Source organism: Mycteria americana, chromosome 14, assembly GCF_035582795.1.
Source record: "Mycteria americana isolate JAX WOST 10 ecotype Jacksonville Zoo and Gardens chromosome 14, USCA_MyAme_1.0, whole genome shotgun sequence".
Taxonomy (NCBI): domain Eukaryota; kingdom Metazoa; phylum Chordata; class Aves; order Ciconiiformes; family Ciconiidae; genus Mycteria; species Mycteria americana.
In genome coordinates this window covers 18,724,522-18,748,255 of record NC_134378.1, presented here as the reverse complement: position 1 = coordinate 18,748,255, position 23,734 = coordinate 18,724,522, and the positions used below count along the sequence as shown (strand labels likewise).

The 23,734-nt window shown below is 39.5% G+C and overlaps 1 protein-coding gene and 1 long non-coding RNA gene across 2 annotated transcripts in view; one reads left to right on the top strand and one right to left on the bottom strand.

Moving 5' to 3' along the window:
- Nucleotides 1-1,466: 1,466 nt before the first annotated feature.
- LOC142416929 (uncharacterized) overlaps nt 1,467-23,734 on the bottom strand; it is a 76,246-nt gene continuing 53,978 nt past the window's right edge. Inside the window, exons 2-3 of the long non-coding RNA XR_012777849.1 lie at nt 10,771-10,940; nt 1,467-2,059 (exon numbers count right to left, since the gene is read on the bottom strand). This is a non-coding gene — a long non-coding RNA (uncharacterized LOC142416929). The remainder of the gene's footprint in view (nt 2,060-10,770; nt 10,941-23,734) is intronic.
- LOC142416925 (protein-glutamine gamma-glutamyltransferase E-like) lies at nt 8,930-23,217 on the top strand. Its single transcript, XM_075517090.1, has 13 exons — nt 8,930-9,000; nt 10,912-11,079; nt 11,386-11,628; nt 12,198-12,316; nt 12,823-12,951; nt 14,404-14,581; nt 14,748-14,883; nt 15,780-15,883; nt 16,673-16,918; nt 18,403-18,708; nt 20,468-20,625; nt 20,837-20,970; nt 22,901-23,217. Exons 1-13 carry the CDS (start codon nt 8,991-8,993, stop codon nt 23,046-23,048), a joined length of 2,079 nt encoding a protein of 692 aa, XP_075373205.1. The 5' UTR covers nt 8,930-8,990; the 3' UTR covers nt 23,049-23,217.

Here is a 23,734-nt window from a genome sequence, read left to right as displayed (position 1 = left end):
GTTTGGCTTCTCTCTAATAACAATAATCTCTTCCATCTCAAAGAATTGATTCCGCTTGCCTTTCCATCTATTGCACCATTTTCCTGGGGGTTATCAGCTCACTGAGTGTGCTATTTACAAGCCCCTTGCCAGTTCATTTCATACACTCCAATCCTATCCTTTCTTATTATGGATTCCAACCATCAGATTGTTGTGAAGCCTCTCTTTGCAAGATTTCCAATATGCCCATTTTTATCCATCTACACAGCTAAACATCTTGTCCAGGGTCTTATTATTTTATATCTCATTATGACACCATTCCTTTGTATAGGATGAAAAAATACAGTCTTGTGGGCTGAGCTGAGCAAATGCTTAACTAACAAAAAGAAACAAAAATTGCATTAATAAAAAATAGATCAGGAAATACTAAAAATCATTGTCACCATTTTATTGATAGTGTATTCTCCCTGCTGCATCATGTTCAATTCTTTTTCCTTTATATCAAAAAGCATACAGAAGAAATGGAATGAGTTTCAGAAATGCATGACATAATCAAACTAAGATATCAGCATGAAAAGAGACTGAAAAGTCTGAAATTATGTAATTTGGAGGGTTGTAATATCGTATCGTAAAACATTATATTATAGAGGAATACAAAGCACTGAACAATAAAGTGAAGCAAAGCCATGGATACCTTTTAACCCCAACAATCTAAGAACTAGTGGATCTTAAATGAAGAAAGGAAATGTTTAGAACATTATTTACACAACTCATAATTAGCATGTGAAACTCATTGCTCTAAGGTACAAAAAATACAATGAACTTTAATAGATTCTAAAAAGGAGGCAGCTTTTCTCTGCACAAGAAAAAGATGTAGTGATTTTCAGGTCACTTATGTAAATTCCCTCTTTATGTAAATTCCTTCTTTCAGGGAACAAGTAGCCAAGTGACTGAAGGTAGGATAGATTTTCCCTTCACAAGATAATTGAGCTGTGGGGCTTCCTGGTGATTCTTGTGAACTGGCTTATACTGGCAGAAACGGGAATCTCAACTGATGCAATACTGGGCAGATACAGTGCTAACATTCCTCTATTTCTATGTGAAACATTCTATTACTTCTTTGAAATGAGCAGTTCTTAAGATGAACATGACATGCAAGAAGGCTTGTGTGTCATATTAGTCAGGAACTTGGTAACCTTTCACCAGAGGACACAACGCGAAGTGCATTCACTGTGAGTGAGTCAGTCACAGCAATAAAGCAATAGCAAGGCAAATGAGACTGAATCAACACTGGACGCAGAATACTTAGTTTCCCTGCTAAGGCACTCTCTACATCATACAGTTCGGTGTGAAGTACCAAGAGTACGCAACTGGGGGAAAAGGTGTCACTGTCACAGCTTTGACATCAAAATAAATTCCACAAGGACAACTCAAGTACACACATATATATTATCCTTGACAAATGTGCATTCAGTCCATTCTTAATCTCCACAGAAAAAATGATTAACATTTTTACAGCCTGCCTAGAGGGTCTAGCTGAGTACTTTTCTTCACTGCCAACATTTTTATTCTGTGCTTCGTTTCAGTGTCTTTAGTCAAAGACTAAAGTTTTTAAGAGCACGACTCTCCAACTGGCCTCCTCTTTCTATAACCACTTTTCACCTTTTTCAAAAATCATCATCATATCTCTGCAGTTGCCTCTGTTTTAGACTGATCCAACTTGATCATTCTAATTTTTTTAAGCTCTCCATTCTCTTTATTCTTGACATTATCCAGCTGAGGTTAGCCCAGGGCTAACATAGTACTTCAGCTGAAGTCTTACTAACAACAGAAAGAGCATATTTAGCAAACATCAAAGCTCCAAGGCAGCTTTTAATGGCGCTTCGGTCACTATGCCCTTCCAGTCTGACAGTGACCCATTGAAACAATGCAGCATTTGGTTTTTTACAATAAGTTATGCAGTTAACTAATATAAATCCTGTGTAATCAGTGTTTCCAACGTGTGCTTATGAAAATACCATGTGGGATCTTGTGGCAAATCAAAGTCGGTATGTATGATAGCTGCCACTTCTTATTTGTACTCTGGTCAAGGAAAAGAAATTAGACGGACTTGACTGACTTCTTGGCAACTCCATGCTAGCTGTTAATCATCTTCTAGATGCTAACAAGTTTCTCTATTTCAGTATTTTCCAGGAATTTACATCAAACTAGTTGATGTCAACTATAATTTCTCAGCTCTTTCTCATGCTTCTTGCCCCATTTTATACATAGATATTGTGCTTGCCCATTTCTCATCTTACGAAATTTCCACCCTTCAAGTTCTTCAGGGTAAGCACTAACATTCCTGAGATTGCTTCACAGTCTCTTCTCCTCATTGTAGATAAGTGAGATGAAGTAATAATAAAATGAGGCAAAATACCATATTCAAATCTGTGTAAGTGTAAGGAAATTGAAGTTCCTGTAGAACGGGGGGGGGGGGGAGAGAGAGAGATCCATGATCAAATTGCTAGAGGGCTGATACGAAAAATGAAGAATTACCCTGAAAAAAAAAAATACTTTGAGGCCAGGCCATGCTAACAAATTCATTTTTTCTTTGCATCTATAAAATGTCCTATATGTGCAGATCAAAGTATTTTAACATTTATTGTTGTGTCTTTATAGTCAGAAACTAGATGGGTAACCACCATAGAAGCACAAATTATAGTTGTAATTTGTACCTGCTACAAAATGAGCGTTTTATGAGGATGAAGTTTCTCTTTGTGCAGGGAGAGTTACCACTTGAGATCCACTCCTCAGAGCTATTCAGCATTCGGTGGTTTGTCAAGTTAATAGTAGCTTACATTACATTTACAGCATTAATACCATTAGTATAATTCACAGAAACTCTAAGGAGGGGCTGACACGAAGGCGTTACTGTGGTGATCCCCAAAAAAGGACTGATGAGGTAAATGAAAATTTTGGGTTTCTTTCTAGACTTATGAGTACACTCATAGGGAGGGAACCCTATGAATTTTATTATGAATATATACTTTTATTGCATGAATACTCATCTGTGCATCGTACTGGGAAAAGATATTAATTCATACTGACTCAAAAAATATCCCTTCCCAAGTGACACATCATTGTATGTGAAATTCTGGATTCCAGGTATGCAATTAAATGCTCTACTTTTCTAAGCATCTCAGTCAACCCTCTGGATAAATAGCCTGAATTGCATAAGTGCAATGTGTTAAAACCCATGAGCTAATATATGGTCACTAGGAAGTTTACATGCCCACTGGTATGACTTACCTGCCTCACCCACCTAATGTGAATTATAATTGGTTTGAGCATAAGGAGAGGCCTAGAGTTTTCTCTATAAATGCTGCCACACAACCAGAGCTTCAAGTCTTATCATATAGGCCTACAGTTGCTCACAGAAATACAAAGTCCAAGGCACAGAGGAGCAAGGAAGCATGGCTGGTAAGTAAAAAAAAAAAAAAAAAAAAAAAAAAAAAAAGGGAAAGAAAAAGTCTCTTTGTGCAGAAGGAACAGACAACTGAATAATGTACCATATGTTAGCTTTCTCTGTGGGGTTATGTTTTGTAAAAGGCTCTGAATTGTTGGCATACACTACATTTTGAGATTATGAATAGGTTGTTTCAGCATTTTTCTTCCATGAATTTTCCAAAAGACACAAACAAGGAGAAGAAGATAATCGATCCATTACCATGCTGGAGTTAAATATTATAAAACTGCAAATAGAGCAGAAGAAGGTATGGGAAACTGCAAACTATCTTTTAGCATGAAACTTAATGAATCAGAGAGTAGTTTCAGGTATGAATGAATCTTGTGTTAATGGGAATATTTGTGCCAAGAATAGACTACAGGCTAGATTCCTTCCTGTGGATTCAGAGTCAGCAAACTGCAATGCCATTTTAACTATTTGTTAAAATTAGCGTGAAAGGCAAAGGAACTTTAAAATACAGACAAAGTAAGCATATGTCCAGCAGTGAGGTCTTAGGAGGAAAGACATTAAATCAATACACTTTAGTAAGGTTGGCCATGTTCTCGCTTAGGCCTGACTTGCTGGGGCCTCTGTAAAAATGTGTAATGAGGCCTGAGTGCAGATGACGCCACTTTAGCCCTTCTAGGCATAGAGCTCATGCTGTGCTGGCTTTACGTGACATAAGCTTGAAGAGCTCAGGAAATTTATAAAAACGACCATCCACAGAGCAGAGGCTTAAGTGCAGAAATGACAGGCATTGTTTTCCCCTCATGGAGGTTAAAAGAGGCACGGTTACCCCATCCTCACAGTTTTAGGACAACAGATTGCATGAACTCTTAGGACACAAGTCCTCGTCCATATACTACTATTTGAAATAATTCATGTTTTTGACCTGATCTGCTTGTGCTAGCATCCCTCAACAGCGTCTGCTGTTTGCCTGGCCTGATGGTGCTTAGTTAATGACTGTCTCAATGCATCTGCTAAGTGTAATACCATCTAAATGTTAAGAGCAGAACATAGGCTGGGAGGGAATCAGGTGCATACAATGGGCATAAGGCAATTGATTCCTTCATAAATCTCCGCCACTGAGCAGAGCTTAATTAAATGGCAAAACACAATTTGATAGGTCAAGCTGAAAGATTGGACTGAGTAGAAAAATCCTTCTTTTTAACAAAAGAACTATACAGTAAAGTGGACAGTAAAAACCTTCATCTACAGCAATGGTGAAAAAACCACAAACCAATGGTTTCTGCATTGTTACACTTCCTCTTAAGCAACGATTTGCCAATAACTTAGCCAAGACATTTTAGCAAGGTGATCCCTAAAAACTTCCTCTTTAAGTGTCTTACACCAGTCTATCCTTCTTAACCACAATTTTCTTATCTCACAAAATCCAAGAGGCAATATCAGCTTTTAACGAACAAACTGGTATTTGCTGATGATGGTCAGCACTTGCTTGTGAAATACCCAGGGCTCAAGAAATACCCAAGCCCAAGTTCAGTTGGAGATGTCAAAAGAGCCTGGGGATGCTCCTCACAGTGCCACACACAATTTTAATATAAAAAACTGTGAGGGTCTGCGTGCAGGTGTGTGTGCACATAACTTTTCACTCCTTCTCTCTCCCTCGACTCCCACGCCCCCGACACACAGATCCTGCAAATACACACACTTTTTTCCCCGAAAGTTTTTATGCATCCTTGGGCCAATCTCTAATGGATTAACAGCATCCAGAAGGTTGTGTGTAAAGAAAAGGGAAGAGCACCTAAAAAGATCCTATAAATTTGATAGCGTGATTTTTTTTTAAGCGTCTTGATAGTCTGCAGCACACTATTGCTATTAAGGATTCAGCAATTTGTTTCACAGTCTCACACTCAAAATAATTATCTCAGCTTCTGTCTGTGACTTTTAAGCTTCAGTGTCATTACAATTAAGGTGTGAGTCACACCTGCAAGCATCTTATTTGTGTTGAATTAAGAGCACTTCCCCGCAGAAAGGGACAACACGTTGGATTCTTAGAAGAAATGAGCAGAGCGACGTAGTGATGGGAGCCCACAAAGAGGTATTCTTTGCTGATGAGTGTGCAGCAGTAGCTGGAAGTTAAAACTTCCAAATAATGTCTTTACTCCATTCCAATGAAAGAGATGTGTGCATAATTGGGAGAGGGAGGGAAATACCTTTAAATATAATAGGCTATAAATAACAGGTTGTGTGTGACTATGTGGGAGCTGTCTGGGGAGCCTAGCATAGGTTCATCCCAGTCTGTGCGCTGTCAGTTTGGCTTATTCCTGTGTACTGATTCCATGGTAGTTTTTGAAGTTCACATATTAGTACATGTCACTAGTATGTCACTGTCAGTCTCCCTTCTGGAATGAACCATCTCATCTGGAATGAGGCGAGAACCCAAGAGAAGATCTGAGCCCAGCTAACAGGGGAGCCTACATTACACAGACAGTATGGGAGCTGAGTGTGCCAAGTTCAGCTACCTTCAAAGCCTGGCTATTGGAGAACTTCAGGAACAATCAGGAACTTCAGGAAGGTTTCAGGCTGCAGCAGGCTGCAGGCTTCCATTCAAAATGCCCCTGCTATTTGTATAAATAGAAATAAGTATGTATAAATAGAAATAAGTATTTGTATAATAGAAAATAAGTATGTCTTGGACAACATATAAGGCCCAGAAGAGATCTCAGCCAAATGCTTTTCCATATGGACTTGACCAATCTACATCAGGGGGTTCTAGTCCTGAAGATTGCTGATTCAAGTCAGTCCATACCACCGTTCTAGGGGCCCAGGTCTAGTGTGGTTCACAAGTACGGTATAACTGTAGAAAACCAGGTGACTTCCTGTATCTAGGATAGCAGGAGTGCATTTTGCTGATGAAATTCCTTGCTTAATTATCCAACGAGAGAATGCGAGGGGAGACAGAATAGCCCAGACTTCTCAAGGTACTGAGGCGGTCCCCAGTGAGTCACGGCCATATGGTTGTAGCATGGTGCTTTAGGGGTATATAAGGAAGAGCTGTGTTCAGAAAGAATAAAGGAGCAGATAGGCTATTCTAGGGACTGATTTCCCATCCTGAAACAAAGGCACAATTAATAATAGGTGACATTTAATAGAATTCAAGTGTCACTGTGGATTCATACAGAGTTGGTGGAGAAGCAAACGACAATGCAAAGGAAAGTAACACTGAGGGGAATTAGTCTATTACAAAATATGTCCTTCACTGTTCAGTGCTGAACTCTTCCTCCTGTATATTCATTTCTTTAACACAGTTACTGGAGTGAGGGAAGAAATCTGGGTATCACTGGGAAAGGATGTCCTGAATTATATGACTGAACCAGTTTGCAAAAGATGATTCTGATATAGCTTATTCTGGGTATATGAAAAAAATACTAAGATGGCTTAGAGCTTTCATTTGCTGAGGTCCAAAAGAATCTTCTCTTGCTATCCACCAGAGTTTCAAGCACCTACCTGTGCAATCCTTACATTTACAGCCACCATACAAGCTCTGCAAATACTACTTGGCTTACAGGAAGCTGCCTGGGTCAGATGCATTCTGCTTGACTAGTGTTCTGACTAGTGTTAATATTGCTCGTTAATTCAGCCCTCATTCTCAACCTTCACCCATAATCTTTAATGCAAAGGTCCAGTATGTATCATTCATCTGTTTTACAAAGGACACCAGAGGCCTGCAAGGCAACTTAGCCAGAGCTGGGAATAAACACGAGAAGCTGATGCAATAGACACAACTTGTTCTCCTTGCCATACTGTCTTCCAGAATAAATGGACTGTATCCGTTTATTGGAACATGCCGTTCATAACTATACTATCATGCCATCGAATATCAATAACAGTTATGCCATTGACCTATAGGACAATGATATCCAGCACACTACTGCTGTCACACACAAAAAGGTGAAACGCGTGGCCAAATAAGCATCGGCAGCTACTTGGTGAATAATCACTGATTTTTTTTTTGTTCCTTTCAACAGTAACTAATCTTTCTATCAAAGAAAAATGGTTTGCTATGTATCCAAGGGTAGGCTGAAATCTTAAAGCATATTTATTCTGAAAATTTTTAGTGTGTCATTTAAGAGAATTTGAAACTATGGGTAGGAGAGCATAGCTTAACATCTGAAACCTCTAAAGTTTGTACTTAACATTTTAAAATCAAATTCTAAGAAATTTTAAATTTTAAATTTAAGAATTAAAGCCTTATCATTTAAAAATCACAGTTGGGCTTTGCATGTGATAAAACTATGGTCCCTCTTAAGATTAAATATTATTAATGAACAGAGATTCAAAGCAGCAGTCTGAATTATACCCAGTTAAAAACTGTTTCTTCTAATAACACCTTTTTACAGGAAATATGAATAAAATATGTCTGTATATGAAATGGGTTGAGCAAATTCCAATTCTAGAATTTCCAAACATGATCCAAACCTGAAAACAGAACAATTTGGGCTGCTGAATACTGAGCCCAGCCAATTAAAACTCTGCATTTGGGAAGGCGTATAGCTGTGGCCAGTCCAGCATAATGGGTATCACTCAGAGGCATCCTTAAGACTGTGCACTTAGTACATGAAATTTTACAAGTTGTTCCATAAAAGTATCAGGATTAGTCTCTCTCTTTCTTAACAGAAAGTGGAGCCACCTGCAAAGCATAAGCAAAACTCACTCGTCTTGAAATTAAGCGAAAGATATTTGTGCACAAATTGGCATTGCCAGTTGCATGTTCAGTTGATACCCTATCAAAAAAATAGTAGTGTACCAGCTGAAAACAATGATAGCTATTTTATCACAAGTCACAAATGTACTTACCTATCATCTCTGTAGAGTGTCATGCAAATATGACATGGAATGCTTGTCTATTTAACAATGTTAAACAGTAATTATGTGATAAATGAAAAATTGGTTCTTTAAATTTGGCCTGATTAAATTTGGGGCAGAGGCAATAGCTTGCTCATTGTTTTGCAATTACTACAGTGCAGCAGAAAAGAAAAAGCAGCTCCAGGAAAACAATGGATTCAGCGAACTAATTTAAAGAAAAAGTCACTGTAAATATTGCTCATTAAGTATTCCAAATTAAAAGCAATGTGGTGCAAGAAGGAGTTATGCTATTCCTAGAATTTTATCATTATAACAGCAAGAAAAGCAACTAAATGCTGAAATTCTTACAAATTTAAATACATTAAGAAACTCTTAACAAGTGGCCAGACTGTTAGGGATAAATATTGTCTGAGCTTCAGATGTTAAGTTGCAAGGAAATGAGATCAGGATATGGGGACTGAGAGAGCGAAAAATGAATGAAAAATGATTCCTCAAGCCCTGTTGGTCAGATAAAGGCTGGGGAACAAAGGCGGCTATTCAAGCTCCACCCCCACAGGAAATTTTGCAAACAGGCAACTTTACACCTAGACTTTTAAAGAAGTGAAAGGCACCAGCCATTCCTTGAGTCAACAGAAGTAGAGGAGGCCATTCAGAGGAAAGCTCCAGAAGCTGCTTCTACAGGACATATCGATCAGATATGGGCCAAGGTGAGCAAGGGGGAAGCCCCTTCTGTGGTGCTCTGTTACTTTCTTACATCCATACCTCTTATTCAGTTCTGTAATGGACACTGAAAGATCACTACTTCTCTAAGGAGTTTTGATCCAAGAAAAAAAAAGGAAGAGAAAATTCTTCCATCAAGAGTTAGGAGAAGGATTTTCACGGGAATTGCATTTTTTCACTTATTGTGCGAATGGGAAAAGCAAGCTTATCAGAATGAGATTTGTGAGAACAGGTATATTATCTGATGCAAAAATGTTGTATTTTGCAAATAGGAAGGAAGGGAAAGCCTGCAGCTATTTGAAGTTGTCAGACAAGTGCAAGCGAGAGACTGACAAATCTGACATAAGATAAAGAAGCAAAGCAGAACTTGAAGAAGGTATCATTGCAAAGACTGAGGGAGGCTGCAATGAGCAGAGAAGGTTGAACCCCGAAGTTAAGGCAGAAAGGATACAAAAATTTAGGGGATTTGGGGGTGGGGGGGTGGTGTTTGTTGCGGGGGGGGGGGTGCTTACGTGCTAATATTTATGCATATGGAAATGACCAGTTTAATAGTTATTACAAAGGGTCCCATGTTGCTTTTCCAACCTTGCCAGATAACTCCTGCCTTTCTAAACACAAATCTCCCCCACCCCTCAGCTTGTTCTACAATAGATGTGCTTCATTGCTAAGTTTCTGAAGATTTTTTTTAAAGTAAGTTTTTTTAGGTTCCTGAAAAATCAAAGTATGTGCTGCTCATCTCGATACTGTAAAAAAACGTGTTCCCCCCCATATTTGAACTGTGACTACATTGCTAAGACTACTAATGTAGTTATTTCAAGGCTTGCCTAAACTTGGTAAACTTAAGATCATGCTGTAAAAAAGCCTTTGCACTCATAAATCTGGCTGAACATGGGATAATGATTTTTCACTCAATAATGGCACAGGGTAGCTGTGTTCCACTACTAAGGACCACACTCCTACTTTTTCCTATTCTCCCTCTGTGCGGGAGAGAGGGGGGTTGGAGAATAATAAAAATATTTTTAAAAAGCACACAGTGCCCTTAGGGAAAAAAAAATCTCTTTTTCTTCTGTACTTCTGCACTTCATTTCAACCATCAAGCTATCTTCTACTGGAGGACCCTCCATAGGCTCTGATGATGTTAGAGCCAAACCAATCTCAGATGCTTATTCTTTGGCCTCTGATTGAAGCCATAGTTCACATGCAAGAGCTTTCTGCCACATATTATTTCACATACATTTTTTTAGTAGTGTTCTCTCTCCAATTCTGCCATCTCTCCCACTGCCAAATGACAGCCCAGTGTCCATCAACATATTCTTGTTAGGTGCTTCCAACAGATAGCAGCTGTCAGTTATACCAGAGGTACATGACACGTAAATGGGGCTAGAGATCACATGTCATGGTTTAAAATGCAGAAGTGTTTCTCAGCTCAATCAGGTTTCTTTACTTCTTATTCAGAGGCAGCAAGGCTGTGCTTAACATATATAACACCATGTCTTGGAATGGATGACACCTTGAAAGAATTAGCTGAGTTCAGCCAGATTCTTTATCCAAGTAACTCACAAGTATTCAATTCTCTCAGCGTTCTCTCCTCTTAGATGCCTTTCTGATTTTCCTTCGGTACCAGATATACTACTCCTTCTATATTTAATTATGCAGATAATCTCTAACAGTCTAAGCAAGGTGGAGTCTCTCTCTCTCTCAAAAAAAAAAAAAAAAAGCTCCAAATATATTATTTCTGGTTTTGGTGGAAACCTCACATGGGTACTAGATACCTGTAGAAAAGTAACATGCAATTCTTAAGAGTGTCTCTGTGCTTCTTCCTCCTTGTGAAGTGTGTCTGTGCTCCTTCCTCCTTGGATGTACCCTCAAGTTTTCTTGCTCTTCTCACTTTTTCATAGCTGCAATGCAGCCAAGTACCGACTGGCACCTGAAAGAAAATGCAAGAGACCACCACACAAGTAAATTTTCCAGCAAAGAGTTGATTGTGAGGAGGGGACAGGCCTTCATTGTCACATTCAATGGAACAGAACAGCCTGAGCAAAACTTTACATTCATCGCAGAAACAGGTATGGCTCCCAACTTCTTTCAGAGAAAGAGTAATGCTGCCTCATGACATTCTTTTGGCCTGATATGCACTATAGGGCAGCAAGATAATACCTTGGAGCCAACATGCTGGTTCACATAACCAAGGAACTGTTTGAGGTGTTTGTTGTATTACTCCCATCTCAGCTAGCAGTGACAGCTACTTCCAGTTTCCAACATGTGGCACAAATTCATCTGAGGGGAGGGTTACATCCCTGCTGAGTTTGTTGATGACTAAATCTCTATTTCAGTAAGCTGGGGAAAAAAATGTTTTTTATTTTCCTTAAAAGGTCCAAAACCCTCAAAGCTGGCTAAGACCCAGGCCACATTTGGTATCTCCAGCACAGTGAGCAAGGAGAGCTGGAGTGCAGTTCTACAGTCTACCAGTTCCAACTCTGTGAGCATCTCCATTTCCACCCCACCTAATGCTGTCATTGGACGTTACAAGCTGAGTGTTCAAAGTACTTCAAGTGGCAGCTCCTCTCCAGCAAGCCTTGGCACTTTTGTTTTGCTCTTTAACCCTTGGTCTTCAGGTATGAACATGTCGAATTTCCCCTAAAAGAATTAAGTGGCTTGTAGATTAATTAATATTTGCAGCTTCTCCATTTGATCTATACTTCTTTAATACGGGGGCTGAACATTCACCACATAACGTACCAGTGAGAAAAGAAGAAGGTTTAACAGTTTCTTAGGATCTTCTGGTACATAAAATCAGCTCTGTATCATGTACTTACTGGAGAGCTCTTTGCTCTGAAAGATTAAGTTCTGCTTGAGCATATTATATTCTGCTTTTGCCAGAGCTTCCCTACTTCTGCACAAGTTTAGAAGGGTGTGTCTGGTCTCTGTAGAACCAAGAAGAGTCATATCTAACAGCCGCCATCTTCTCCTAGATTTGACAGTGTCATACCTCTGTCTTCACTCAGACACCCCCTACACCTTTCTCTAATTATAGGAAATCCTGAGTTTCACGATCTGTTTTTAACAGCAAGAACAGCAAAGGGTGAACATCTGCAAGCATTTTTATTGAGGGAGACCAAGGCTTCTGAGGTTTTGTTTTATTTTGCCTGCTGTGGTTGTACATACCTCTGGTTTGGCTTTTCAGGTGATGATGTGTTCATGCCTAACAAGGCTGAGTGTGAGGAATACGTGCTAGAAGAGTTTGGCATCATTTTTGCAGGCAATAAGAATCGTATCAGCAGCTTTGGATGGAACTTTGGCCAGGTAAATGCAGCACTGAAACACCAGACAGTGTTTCGTGCTCTGGTTTTCACATGAACTGGGTGACCAGGGCTTGTTTGCTTTTTCCAGTTCATCGCAGTCATGCACCTCTGAAGAGGAGGAGTCTGGTATTGAAATCAGAACTTGTGCCAAGCTCTGTTATACTGATTAATATGAGGATTTGTAATTGACTAGTCAGTGATATGACCTAGGACTCTGAGGTGCAGCCAGCAGAAACCTTAGCATCTGCTGGGTAGTAAAGTACTGTAGCAATGCTGAGAGGCAAAGTCTTGGACTTAAGTCCACAGATTCCAAATTTTGAAAAGCTCTTTGAGTTCTAATCTTCACAGTTTGTTGAGGCTGCATTTTTATATCATAATTCCTGGCTGAGCTGCAGCACTTCATTCGGTGATTAGAAAAAACATTAAACACACATATAGCTCTACTTACCCTGATTTTTAGTAGAGTAATCTGTGTTTCCAAAACACTAACTTATTTCTATAATATAGTTTCAAGGAGATATTCTCAATATTTGCCTTTCGATGCTGGATCGAAGCTTAAACTATCGTCAAGATCCTGCCACAGATGTATCTCACCGAAATGACCCCAAATATGTGGGCCGCGTTCTCAGTGCAATGGTAAGCAACATGGTCAAAAAGTCCAAACTACTAACTGTTCTTTTAAAGTAGTTAGTGAAAGTAAGTATGAAGACACTTCTCAGAAAATTTTAGGCCACTGTTTGTATGCACCAGAAATGTGGGCCAGAGAAACACCTAGGTGGCTGTCTGATCTGAGTCTGCTAGATTTATCTCATCTGTGGTATTTCTGATGCTTAGCACTTTGATATCCAGTCATCAAACCAAAAGTGTAAGACACGGGGTGGTACGTTGAGGGAGCAGACCCTTGGAGGTCTTTAGTCCAACCTCCCATTTGAAGTGGAACTACAGTGGTACTAGATCAGCTCAGCCATGGATTTGTCAGGCTGCCTTGAAAATCTCCAAGGAGGGAGGTTTCATGGCCTCTCTGGGTGACCGGTCCAGAGCTGCACTACCCTCTTAGTGAGGAATTTTTCTCTTATGTCAAATATGATTTTCCCAAGCTACAACTTTCTGCTGTTGCATCTTGTTATATAACCTACCAGAACAGAGAAAAGTTGGACTCTGACAATTTACTGTGTTCCATTCAAGTAGTTGTAAGCTGCTATTACATTGCCCTTATCCCCTTCTTAACCAGACTGAACTAGCCCAGTGCTCTCAACTTCCCCTTGTAGATTGTGTGCTCCAGGGACCCTGACCGTCTTGGTAGCCCTCCATCCTGGGCCCTCTTCAGTGTCTCAACGTCCCCTTGAACTGAGGGACCCGAAACTGGAGACAGGATTCCTGGCACAGCCTTGCTAGCTTCCCTCAATCTCCTGGTCACACTTTTCCCAAGGTAGCCTAGCGTGGGCTTTCTCTTTATGATGAGAGAACACTGTTGGCTCAACTTCATTCTGGCATTTGCTGTAACTCCCAGACCCCTTTCAGATGGGCTGCCATTCTGCCAGCTGCTTCCCAGCCTGTACCAATGCATGGGGTTATTCTACCCCAAGTTCTGAAATCTACACCTTTTCTTCCTGAACTTCGTGAGGTTTCTATTGATACAGTACCCAAGATCCTCACGGTGACTGTGCCCCGTTTGTTGTGTCAGCCACTTCCTCTAATTTAATGTAAATTTGCTGAGGGCTCAGTACATCATGATCCAGGCACATTCTGAAAGCTTAGCTGCACGATATGCTTTGATGATGCCATTCAATCATACAGTGGTAAAGTTGCCACCTCATGTCAGGAATGTCCACTGAAAACTAGTGTTTGCCTTCTTGCCTGGTGCTACTGTACTTGGCAAGATTAAACACTCTCCATTTCTTGAGAGGACACATATTTCATTTCCCTGAAAAGATAAGGCTTCTTCCTGAAGGCCAGCTCCATGAAGCAGTGACTTTTGTCCATTAAAATGTCATTCAAGGCTTTTCTCCTGCCCGCTCCCCTACCACTAGTACATCTGTTGCAAACTCTTAATTTATCTCATCATAAATTTAGTGAATATTTTTACAGGTCAACGCCAATGATGACCAAGGGGTGCTGCTAGGAAACTGGAGTGGAAATTATGCGGGTGGAAAAAGTCCAAGCAGCTGGACTGGAAGCGGTGAAATCCTGCAAAACTGGAAGAAATCGGGATTCAAACCTGTTAGATATGGACAATGTTGGGTTTTTGCAGCGGTATTGACTACAGGTATGTTTTATGTCATGCACATAACTGACACTGTACAGATTCTGTTAAAAGAAGTGCTAATAATACTTCCTACATGAGAAGGTCTTTCAAGACATTAGTATGTTATATGCAACTTCATATTCCAGAAATACTGCTTTCTGACTATGGTTGTCTGTTCACTCTTTAGTGCTTAGATGTCTGGGGATTCCCACTCGTACAATTACAAACTTCAGCTCTGCCCACGATGCGGATGGAAATCTGCGTGTGGATGAGTTTTATGATGCTTCTGGAAATCATTTGGACAGGACAGCTGACAGCATATGGTATGGCTCTACGATATTTAATAGTAGGACCTATCAATGCCTATAGAGTCTTCAGGTGCAGAGTATAGATTCTAGTGACAAATGCTTTGTTACCGTCTTACAAATTGCCTTAAAAACAACTACACACACACAGGATCAATAAAAAAATACTACAAAATAATGCTACAAAACTTGGTGTTTTCACTCTTTCTCAGTTAAACAGAGAACTGTGACATGAATTACAACAGCTAATTGAAGCCAGAGCAGGCAAAGTTACAGTTATGATGCCACAGATGACTGAAAACCTATGATATTACACTGGAAATACCACACAGTGGGACTTGACTTAGTTTGGAACTAGTCTTCAGAAACAGTTCACGTTAAACTGTAAAAGTTCAACAGAACCAGCTTCCCTGCCTTTTTTTTGCAGTGACATCATTTGCAGTGAAAATAATTTAATTATTGCCACTATTAAGCATCAAATGCAATTCAAACAAGCTTGCATTCGGCAAAGAACAGGTGCAGTCCCTCACTTTTTGCCTTGTTAGTAAACAAGGTTGTTTTGGACCCATTCTAAATATAAATGATAAATATAACTGTAGCATTGTGCTATAGAGAAAACAGCTGAAACTAAGGAAGTGCACGTGCTCAGAACTTTTGGAGAAAAACAGGCTCAGGACATTTTGTATAATTTTACAAATTTGCTTTCTGCCCTTGAACATTTATGTCTGTTCCACAATGCAATTTTCAGCTCCTATCTAGTTAATATAGTCAGGATCAGAGTGGAAGTGGTCAGTCTCTGGTAAGAACCTATGCAAATTAAGGCATTTAATACATTTAAGATGGCTGATTAATGGATGTGAACAGGAATTTAGAAACACATACTAGTAGCTTACTTTGTTCATTCTTGTACATAGGAATTTCCATGTCTGGAATGAAAGCTGGTTTTCCCGCAGTGACTTGGGCCCCTCATACAGTGGATGGCAAGTTCTGGATGCTACTCCTCAAGAAGAAAGTGGAGGTACACAGATTTTATTTCAGGAATACTGTTGAGAAATTATGAAGTCAGTCACTTTGAGAGAAGGAAAAAAAAATGTAAAACAATTGTAAAAGTAATTTCTCATCCTGCTCAGAAACAGAGTGGCAGAAGAGAATACTTTATCAAATTAGAAAATTTTCTAACTGATTTTTCTAATCAGTACTTAATGGGGACTTATAAGAAAGATGGGGACAGACTTTTTAGCAAGGCTTGTAGTGACAGGACAACGGGTAACAGTTTTAAACTGAAAGAGTGTGGACTTAGATTAGATATAAGGAAGAAATTTTTTATGATGAGGGTGGTGAGACACTGGAACATGTTGTCCAGAGAGGCCGCGGATGCCTCATCCCTGGAAACATTCAAGATCAGGTTGGACGGGACTTTGAGCAACCTGATCTAGCAAAAGATGGCAGGGGGATTGGACTAGATGATCTTTAAACTTTGCGTTAGAAAAGCCTCAGATCATCTTTGGATGCCAAGAAAGAAACTAGACTTCTAGGAGCAGTCTTTCACAGCAATTCCTATATTTCCAATGTAGGTATCCAGAGCTATTGAAAATCAAGGGATAATATAAAATAAATCAAGTGTACCTTCAGATTAAACACAAGATACATTGATGATTGGTCTGGTATGAGGGTCTATGTGGATGAAAGGGCTAGAATGGGACAACAGCACTGGTCAGTTCAGTACTCATTGATAAATATCTGTCTAGTAATCTGCTTACTGTCAAAGAGTTGATTAGGTCTAAATTATTTTTTCTTGATGCCATAGGAATTTATCAGTGTGGTCCTGCCTCACGGAACGCCATCAAAGAAGGAGATGTAGATCTGGACTATGACTGCCCATTTGTATTTGCAGAAGTGAATGCAGACTGTATGTACTGGAATTATGACCCCGCAACTGGAAAGAAAACATTAATATTCTCTAAGTCTACTGTAATTGGCCAGTTCATCAGCACAAAGGCAGTTGGTAGAGATGATCGTGTAGATGTCACCAATGATTATAAATATGAAGAAGGTAAATAAAAACACTGGTTCTTCTGGGTACATAGCTGGTTCATTCCCAAACGTATATAAACTTCAGGCTAGGAGTCTCTTAGTGGGAATTTTGGGCATCTGTAAGGTAGGAGCAAAATTTATACTCGTTTTACTCAGTTCTAACAGAAAAGGGAAGAAAGGGTAAAGAATAAAAAATACTGCCTTGCCCTTTCTGATATGGAGCTGCTTTGTGGGACCTAAATAAGGCAAGTCCAAGTATCTCTGAGTAAAGCATTCACTGTTCCACCTGCCTATTGCTAATGTGTACTGACTGCCCCTGCTTTGTGAGAATTAGTCTACAGCCCAGTTATTTGACAGCAGGATGAAAGGCCTATTACAGAAACCTAAGCTAAATCAGCACTTAAGCTCAGGAAAAACAACTCTTTCAAACGGTCAAACAGCATGTAAACTTGTCAGACCTTTGGGTTTGACAGTGCAGAAAAAAACTACAATCGTGAACTGAATTTGCAAGTGCAAAGAATGAACACTGCTATTGGAAATATGTATCAGAAGGGCGAAAAGCATGATAAAGCAGAGCCCAAATAACTAGCTTCCATTGTGTACTGGCTCTGGCTGGGATGGAGTTAACTTTCTTCATAGCTACCCCGCTAAAAGCATTGATAACACACCAATGTTTTGGCTGTTGCTGAACTGTACGTGCAGAGTGTCAAGGCTTTCTCTCTCCCTGCCCTTCCCTCCCTGCCACAGTGAGTAGGCTGTGGGTGGGCGAGAGGCTGGGAGGGGACCCAGCCAGGACAGCTGACCCAAACTGACCAAAGGTATATTCCATGCCATATGACTTAGTGCTCAGCAACGGAAAAGCTCAACGGAAGGCAGAGGAAATGAGGGGCGCATTTGTGGTTATGGCATTTGTATTTCCAAGCAACCGTTATGTGTGTTGAGACCCTGCTTTCCAGGAAGTGGCTGGACATCTGCCTGCTGATGTGGAGTAGTGAATGTATTCCTCTTTTTGCTTTGCTTGTGTGCAGTTTTTGCTTTCCCTGTTAAACTGTCATTATCTTGATCCATGAGTCTTTTTGCCTTCCTTCTGTTTTCTTCCCATCCTGCAGGAATGGGGAGTGAGTGAGAGGCTGGGTGGATGTTTGGCTGCTAGCCAGAGTCAACCCACCACATGGTGCCGTCAGCCTTCCCTTATATTAGGGGCCTTTTCTGTATTAGCAAATAAGAATTTACATTTCTAAATATTACAACCATAAAAAGGGATAGAAATGGGAAGAGTGTGAAACTTTGGACTTAAGATTTTGTGTTACAAAAAAATGCTATTAGAGGGGCAGTGACATTACTGACTGCAGCACCAGAAAATTAGGTGTGGCTGTGGAAAACAGAGGCTCTGTTCATCTGTAAGTATAGACACTACGTTCTGCTAGCTTCTCTCTAGCAGTCATGTAAAATAAGAGATGCATGTTAACTGTTGAGGATAATTGTCATGGTTCCCTCTGACAGGCTCTACAAAAGAAAGAGATATTTTTAAAAAAGCCCGTAAGAAGCTGGGACTTGAGGATAAATTTGATCCTACAGCACCGACACCACAGGAAATCAGTCAAAAGCCTGACATCTCAGGGAAGTTCAAGGTGGCTGGTCATTTAGAAGTTGGCAAAGATCTCAGTCTAATTCTGGTTCTCGCAAACTTACAGTCTGATGCTAAGACTGTTGATGTAAATATGACTGCTTGGAGCACTGTGTACACTAGAAGACCAGTTCATGAGATCTGGAAGGACTCCATATCTGTCACTCTGTCTCCTAAGGAAGGTAATTTTTCAAGTAACTTTTAATCATAATTGTATAATTGTTTTATCAGTAAATGGGAATTAGAAGCTGGTCAACTTGGGGGAAAAAGTTCTCACACTGCAATCTTAAATTTCTATGCAGAAAAGGCTGAAAAAAAATTACATTGCACTTATAAACATATTAAAAAGGCATGTTTCACACCATCATTTCCTTAAGTACTATTCACATTTTGGAAAATGTATCTCAGGTGTGAAAAAATGATGGTGAGTAAATATGAAGTTTCATTTAACAAAATTTGCATAAAAAAGATAAGGACAACATAAAAGCATACAAATCAACTCCAACTAAATGTCTTCTGGTCAATTACAAGGGGCCTTACTGACAGGTAACAGGACATGGCTAACAGCAGAAACAAGAAACCTGATCCATTAGCACATTAGAATGGAATTAAAGTGTGAGAAACAGAAACAGCTGAAAGAGCCCGCTAGCTCCACAGAAAAGGAAGTTTGTATCGAAGAATCGTTGAGGAGTAAAGGCCCTCAGATTTTTTTAAATTTTTTTTTCAGATGGAGTTTGATAACCTTATGGAAGAAATTCTCTACCTAAATATGAGCATTGTTGGAAAGATGAAATTAAGTTACTGTTCGGAGCTTGGGATAAGAGATAGATCAGCATCTCTAAAGTGAACTGAAAGATCATTGATTCACAGCTGATACTATATTGTATTAATCTTAGGCTTCGAGTCACTAGTGAGAAGCAGAAATAATATTTTGTTTCTTTAATATGTAATTTGACTTCTGGAGTTGGGATCTATCAGCTTCCATTAAAGCATTAGGAATTGGACTCTTGGTGAAGACAAGAGTTTATATGCCTAATGGCATTATGGTCATGCAGGCACCTTGTGGTGTCTTGTGCTCACACAGGCTGTGTTAAACCAGTGGCTGAATTTACAGTCAGCAGGGTGGTTTTTCCCCAGATCTGATGGCAGGGACCATTTAAAGAGATTTTTTTGCCCTTTTCTGGAGGTATGCTGTGTTTGCTAAGATTTGTAGTTAACAAATCTGTTGCTACTGGAGGAATCTAGGAAATTCACATTGCCCCCATTTTCTTGCTTACTTTTGTGGGACTTTGCATTGGTGACTTGTCATCTTTTCTTGTGTTTTTCATCTGCTGTATACTGCTGGAAAGTACTTTGTGGCTCACAGTGTGTGCATGCAGCATAGCTACTCTACAGTTCTTCTGAACGTGATGTTTATTGTAAGAATGGCCAAAAATGTGGAACTGCCTGGATTCAGAGACAGAGGAGATCCCTTCCCATCCAGTATTGCTTGATTTGAATTACAGCATGGAAACTACTGTAAAAACACATGATAATAAAAAGCAGATAGGGCTAGGAAAGATAAAAGAAATGTAAAGATATCATTCAGCTAGTCTCAGCATATCGTGGGCAAATAGGACCGATGAGGCCTATCAGAGCATGTCCCATAACAAATGGAGTGGCACTGGTAAGCTCCTTGAACTCCAGCTGTCTTAGCTTTCAGAGCAATTGGGAGGAAAACAAGCCGGGCAATATGGTAGTAGGGAATGGAGGAGGGATAACATTGAAGAAATCACTCTCTTTATAGCAAACCGATAGATTTCCATGAATTGAGTTTGGCAGTGATGCCTGAAGACCTTCCTGCTCTCAGACACAGCATAAAAGGAAAATACTAATATTAGGTATGAAACTCTGTGGGCTTATAAAAGTGTGTATCAATTCCTTTTTTTTTTTTTCTTCCAGAGAAACAATTTCCCATTAAGATACCATATACTGAATATCAACAGCAGTTAACTACAGACAACACGATCCAGGTAACAGCTTTATGTCATGTAGAAGGTGGGATTCAAGTGCTAGTGCAAAGAGACATCACCCTGGACAATCCTGCCATCGACATACAGGTAAATTGCTGTCCCTTTGCTCTAACTGCAGTGGCAGAGAAAGGGGAAAATGAGCTCTTATAAGCACTTTCTTCCCCAAAAGAGATGTTCTGCTCGCATTCTGCCATGGGCCATCAGAGCATCTGATAATATCTCCTCTTCTGATGCCTGAGAAGGCTTGGATAGAAAAGAATACTGAGAACCCGGCCTTTCAAGCATTTTCTTCGCACAGGTACTCGGTGAAGCAAAAGTGAATAAAGAAGTGGATGTGGAAGTGATATTTACCAATCCTATTGATACGGAAGTGATGGACTGTGTGCTGCGGGTAGAAGGCAATGACCTGCTCAGAGAAATCCTTGAGATAGAGTAAGTATGAGAAATGCCTCCTTCCTGCTGTTAAAGATACATGAGCGAGAACATAGGCATGGATGACTTGGAACCAAACAGCGGGATGAGACAGCATTTTCTTCTTGCTGTAACTTGGGAGGCCAGTCAATGTAATGTATCATAATGAAGCACACAGCTTTGAACCAGCTCTTCATCTAAGCTAGGCTTTGGCTCCATAGTTTGGGAGGTCAAAAAATTGCTGTCATAATTGGAAAGAACTTGTTTTCCTGCCTATCTAGCAGGACCCCACATTTGCAGCAAAAAATACATGCTCACCTATGCACTAAATTTTGCTGAGGCTGGCTGTGCTGCTATAGGCCAGACAGGTTGAACCTTTTTGTTCTGATCATAGGGCCAACAATAGGATACATTGCTGTTTCTGTCCATACTACACCCAAATTATAGCATATATTAACCAGGATGGGGTTTTTTCACTTTATTAAATGGACTGCAGTGCCAATCTGGGCATTCAGCCTTCTAAACATTTTGCGTTTACATCAAACAGATGATAGACATACATGTAAAAAGCAGATGCACCAGTGTCCCAGCTTTGGGAACAAAAAATGAACACAGAGTTTAGACACAGGTTGCGATCTCAAAGGGTGGTACCTCTGAAAAGTACAACCCAAAGTATGCTCCATGCATAACTATTCCAGACACAATAAATCACAACTGAGGAGGATAGCTTTTAAAGAACAGACTAAACCGTGACCAGCAGCTACTCCTTAGATGATTGAATTTACTTTACTAAGGCCTAGAACTTCAACACAGCTGAAATCCGTGAGGCAGGCAGGAAGAGAATAGGAAAAATGGTGAATATTACAATAAAAGTTTGGGTTGGGTTGCGTTTTTTAACTAAAAAGTTTTTTCCAAAACAAGAACTACAGGCACACTGATTTTCAAGCTCTGCTTTCAGAACTCTACAAAATAATTATATTAGGAGATTAATAAACAGAGCCAAGAAACTATTAAGTGGTGTTGAGATGGTGAATCAGAAGACTGGAATAAAATAGGTTCCTTTAACTGTAGATCCCAGGTTCCTATTTTTATGCTTTGATGATTTTGTGTCTTGTCTTGTTCTTTTTCCTTCAGTATTTCACAGCTGAAACAGAAAGGTTAAATTTTCAGACTGTCCCCCACTTTGTACATTGCACACAAATTTTGACATCTGCTAGCAAATGCAGTTATTTCTAAAAAATACCTGGGATATGGGAGTGTGCTCTTTAACTGAATACATACACATACAGACAAACACAAACAAACAAACATACACAGCAACTTAACATTGCCATTTGCGCTTAAGCAACTAGGAATGGTCTATCCCGTAATTTATAAATGCTCCCAAGGGCATTTAGCAACCTCATATTGTCTATCACATACAACTTTATCCTCAGGCAAGACAAGACAATATGACAGGGTAAGGCTGTTTGGGAAAACCATAAACATGAGTTTCCAAGAATTACAGAATATACTGGTTTAAAACATTTTCACTTCTCTTCAGAGTTTCCTGCCATGTAAACACTGAGGTTTTCTTGGTGCTATAATTTGTTCTAATTCAGGACTTTGTATTAACATTCCTCATGGTCTCAGATTATTCTTTTTTAATAATTCAATTATGTGTTTTACACCGTCTGTTCTGCATGAAGTTTTATCTCATATGATACTAGTATGTCCCCCTTGTGTGCTTATCTGGGTCACTGCATAATGTATTTGTAAGAGACCTTAATGCATCGGTTTGAGTATTTAAATACATATCAGACAGACAAGTCCTGTATGTCTTTTCATGGTCATCCTACACTGAACTGATAGGAAGTCTTACTTAAGATGGGAGATGGTTAGTGAAGAAACTCAAGTATGATGCATAAGCCTGTTTTCAGCTTATATTTTTCCCTTTGTTTCCTATTTTTAGTGTACCACCACTGAAAGCCAGTGAGAAATCCAGTACAAAGTTTAAACTCATCCCTTTTGAGACGGGTCCCAAACATCTACTTGTTAATTTCTCCTGTGATAAATTTGCAGATATCAAGACCTTTAAGATGGTAAATGTGACTGACTAACATGAAGATATACAATGAATGGTCTATGTGTGTATAAACTGAACAAAATATCGTAAGAAATCTTGCATAAGAAAACAATGAGAAAATTAGCAAAACAAAATCCTCGCTTCCTGTGATAAGGGGTTGCCAACATCATGTCATTAAAATTTTACATTGTAATTTTAAATAAACTGAGGAATACTGGATTCTTCATTTACTGTTGTGAGTGTCCATGTTATTAAAAAGTCCATGTTATTAAAAAGTCTCTTACATTCTATTCAGAGACTGTTTGTTTGGCTTTTGCCTGGTTTTCTTTGGAAATCATTCTTTCTGGCTCCAGATGTCTCTGCACAAATATTTGTAAACTCATTTTTACACATTCAAAGCCTTATGCAGTGGACTTTCAAAGCGGTGTTTCTCCTTGCTGCAACTGTGATACTAGAAAGTAGCCAGGATGAGTTGCACAATTTATGTCATTTAGCTTTGTCTTTTTTGCTGCAAAATCTGTCCTGACATTGTTCCTTTTTTGGTAAATCACGGTGACTAAATGATGCATAGGAAATGTTCAAAAGGAATTTTGGTGGTATCCAGTTTGAGACCCATTTGACAAACACGTTGAGATAATTGCCCAGCTCAACATACATGATATTTTTGCATGCTGATATTTTGCACTTGCTGAAAGTCTTCTTTGGGGTAGAGAGGGTAAT

Excerpts from the sequence above, each read along its gene's own strand:
- LOC142416925 (XM_075517090.1), top strand. Across the intron at positions 11,080-11,385 it reads TACATTCATCGCAGAAACAG|GTCCAAAACCCTCAAAGCTG; the intron begins GTATGGCTCCCA and ends TTTCCTTAAAAG. Across the intron at positions 18,709-20,467 it reads CACTCTGTCTCCTAAGGAAG|AGAAACAATTTCCCATTAAG; the intron begins GTAATTTTTCAA and ends TTTTTCTTCCAG.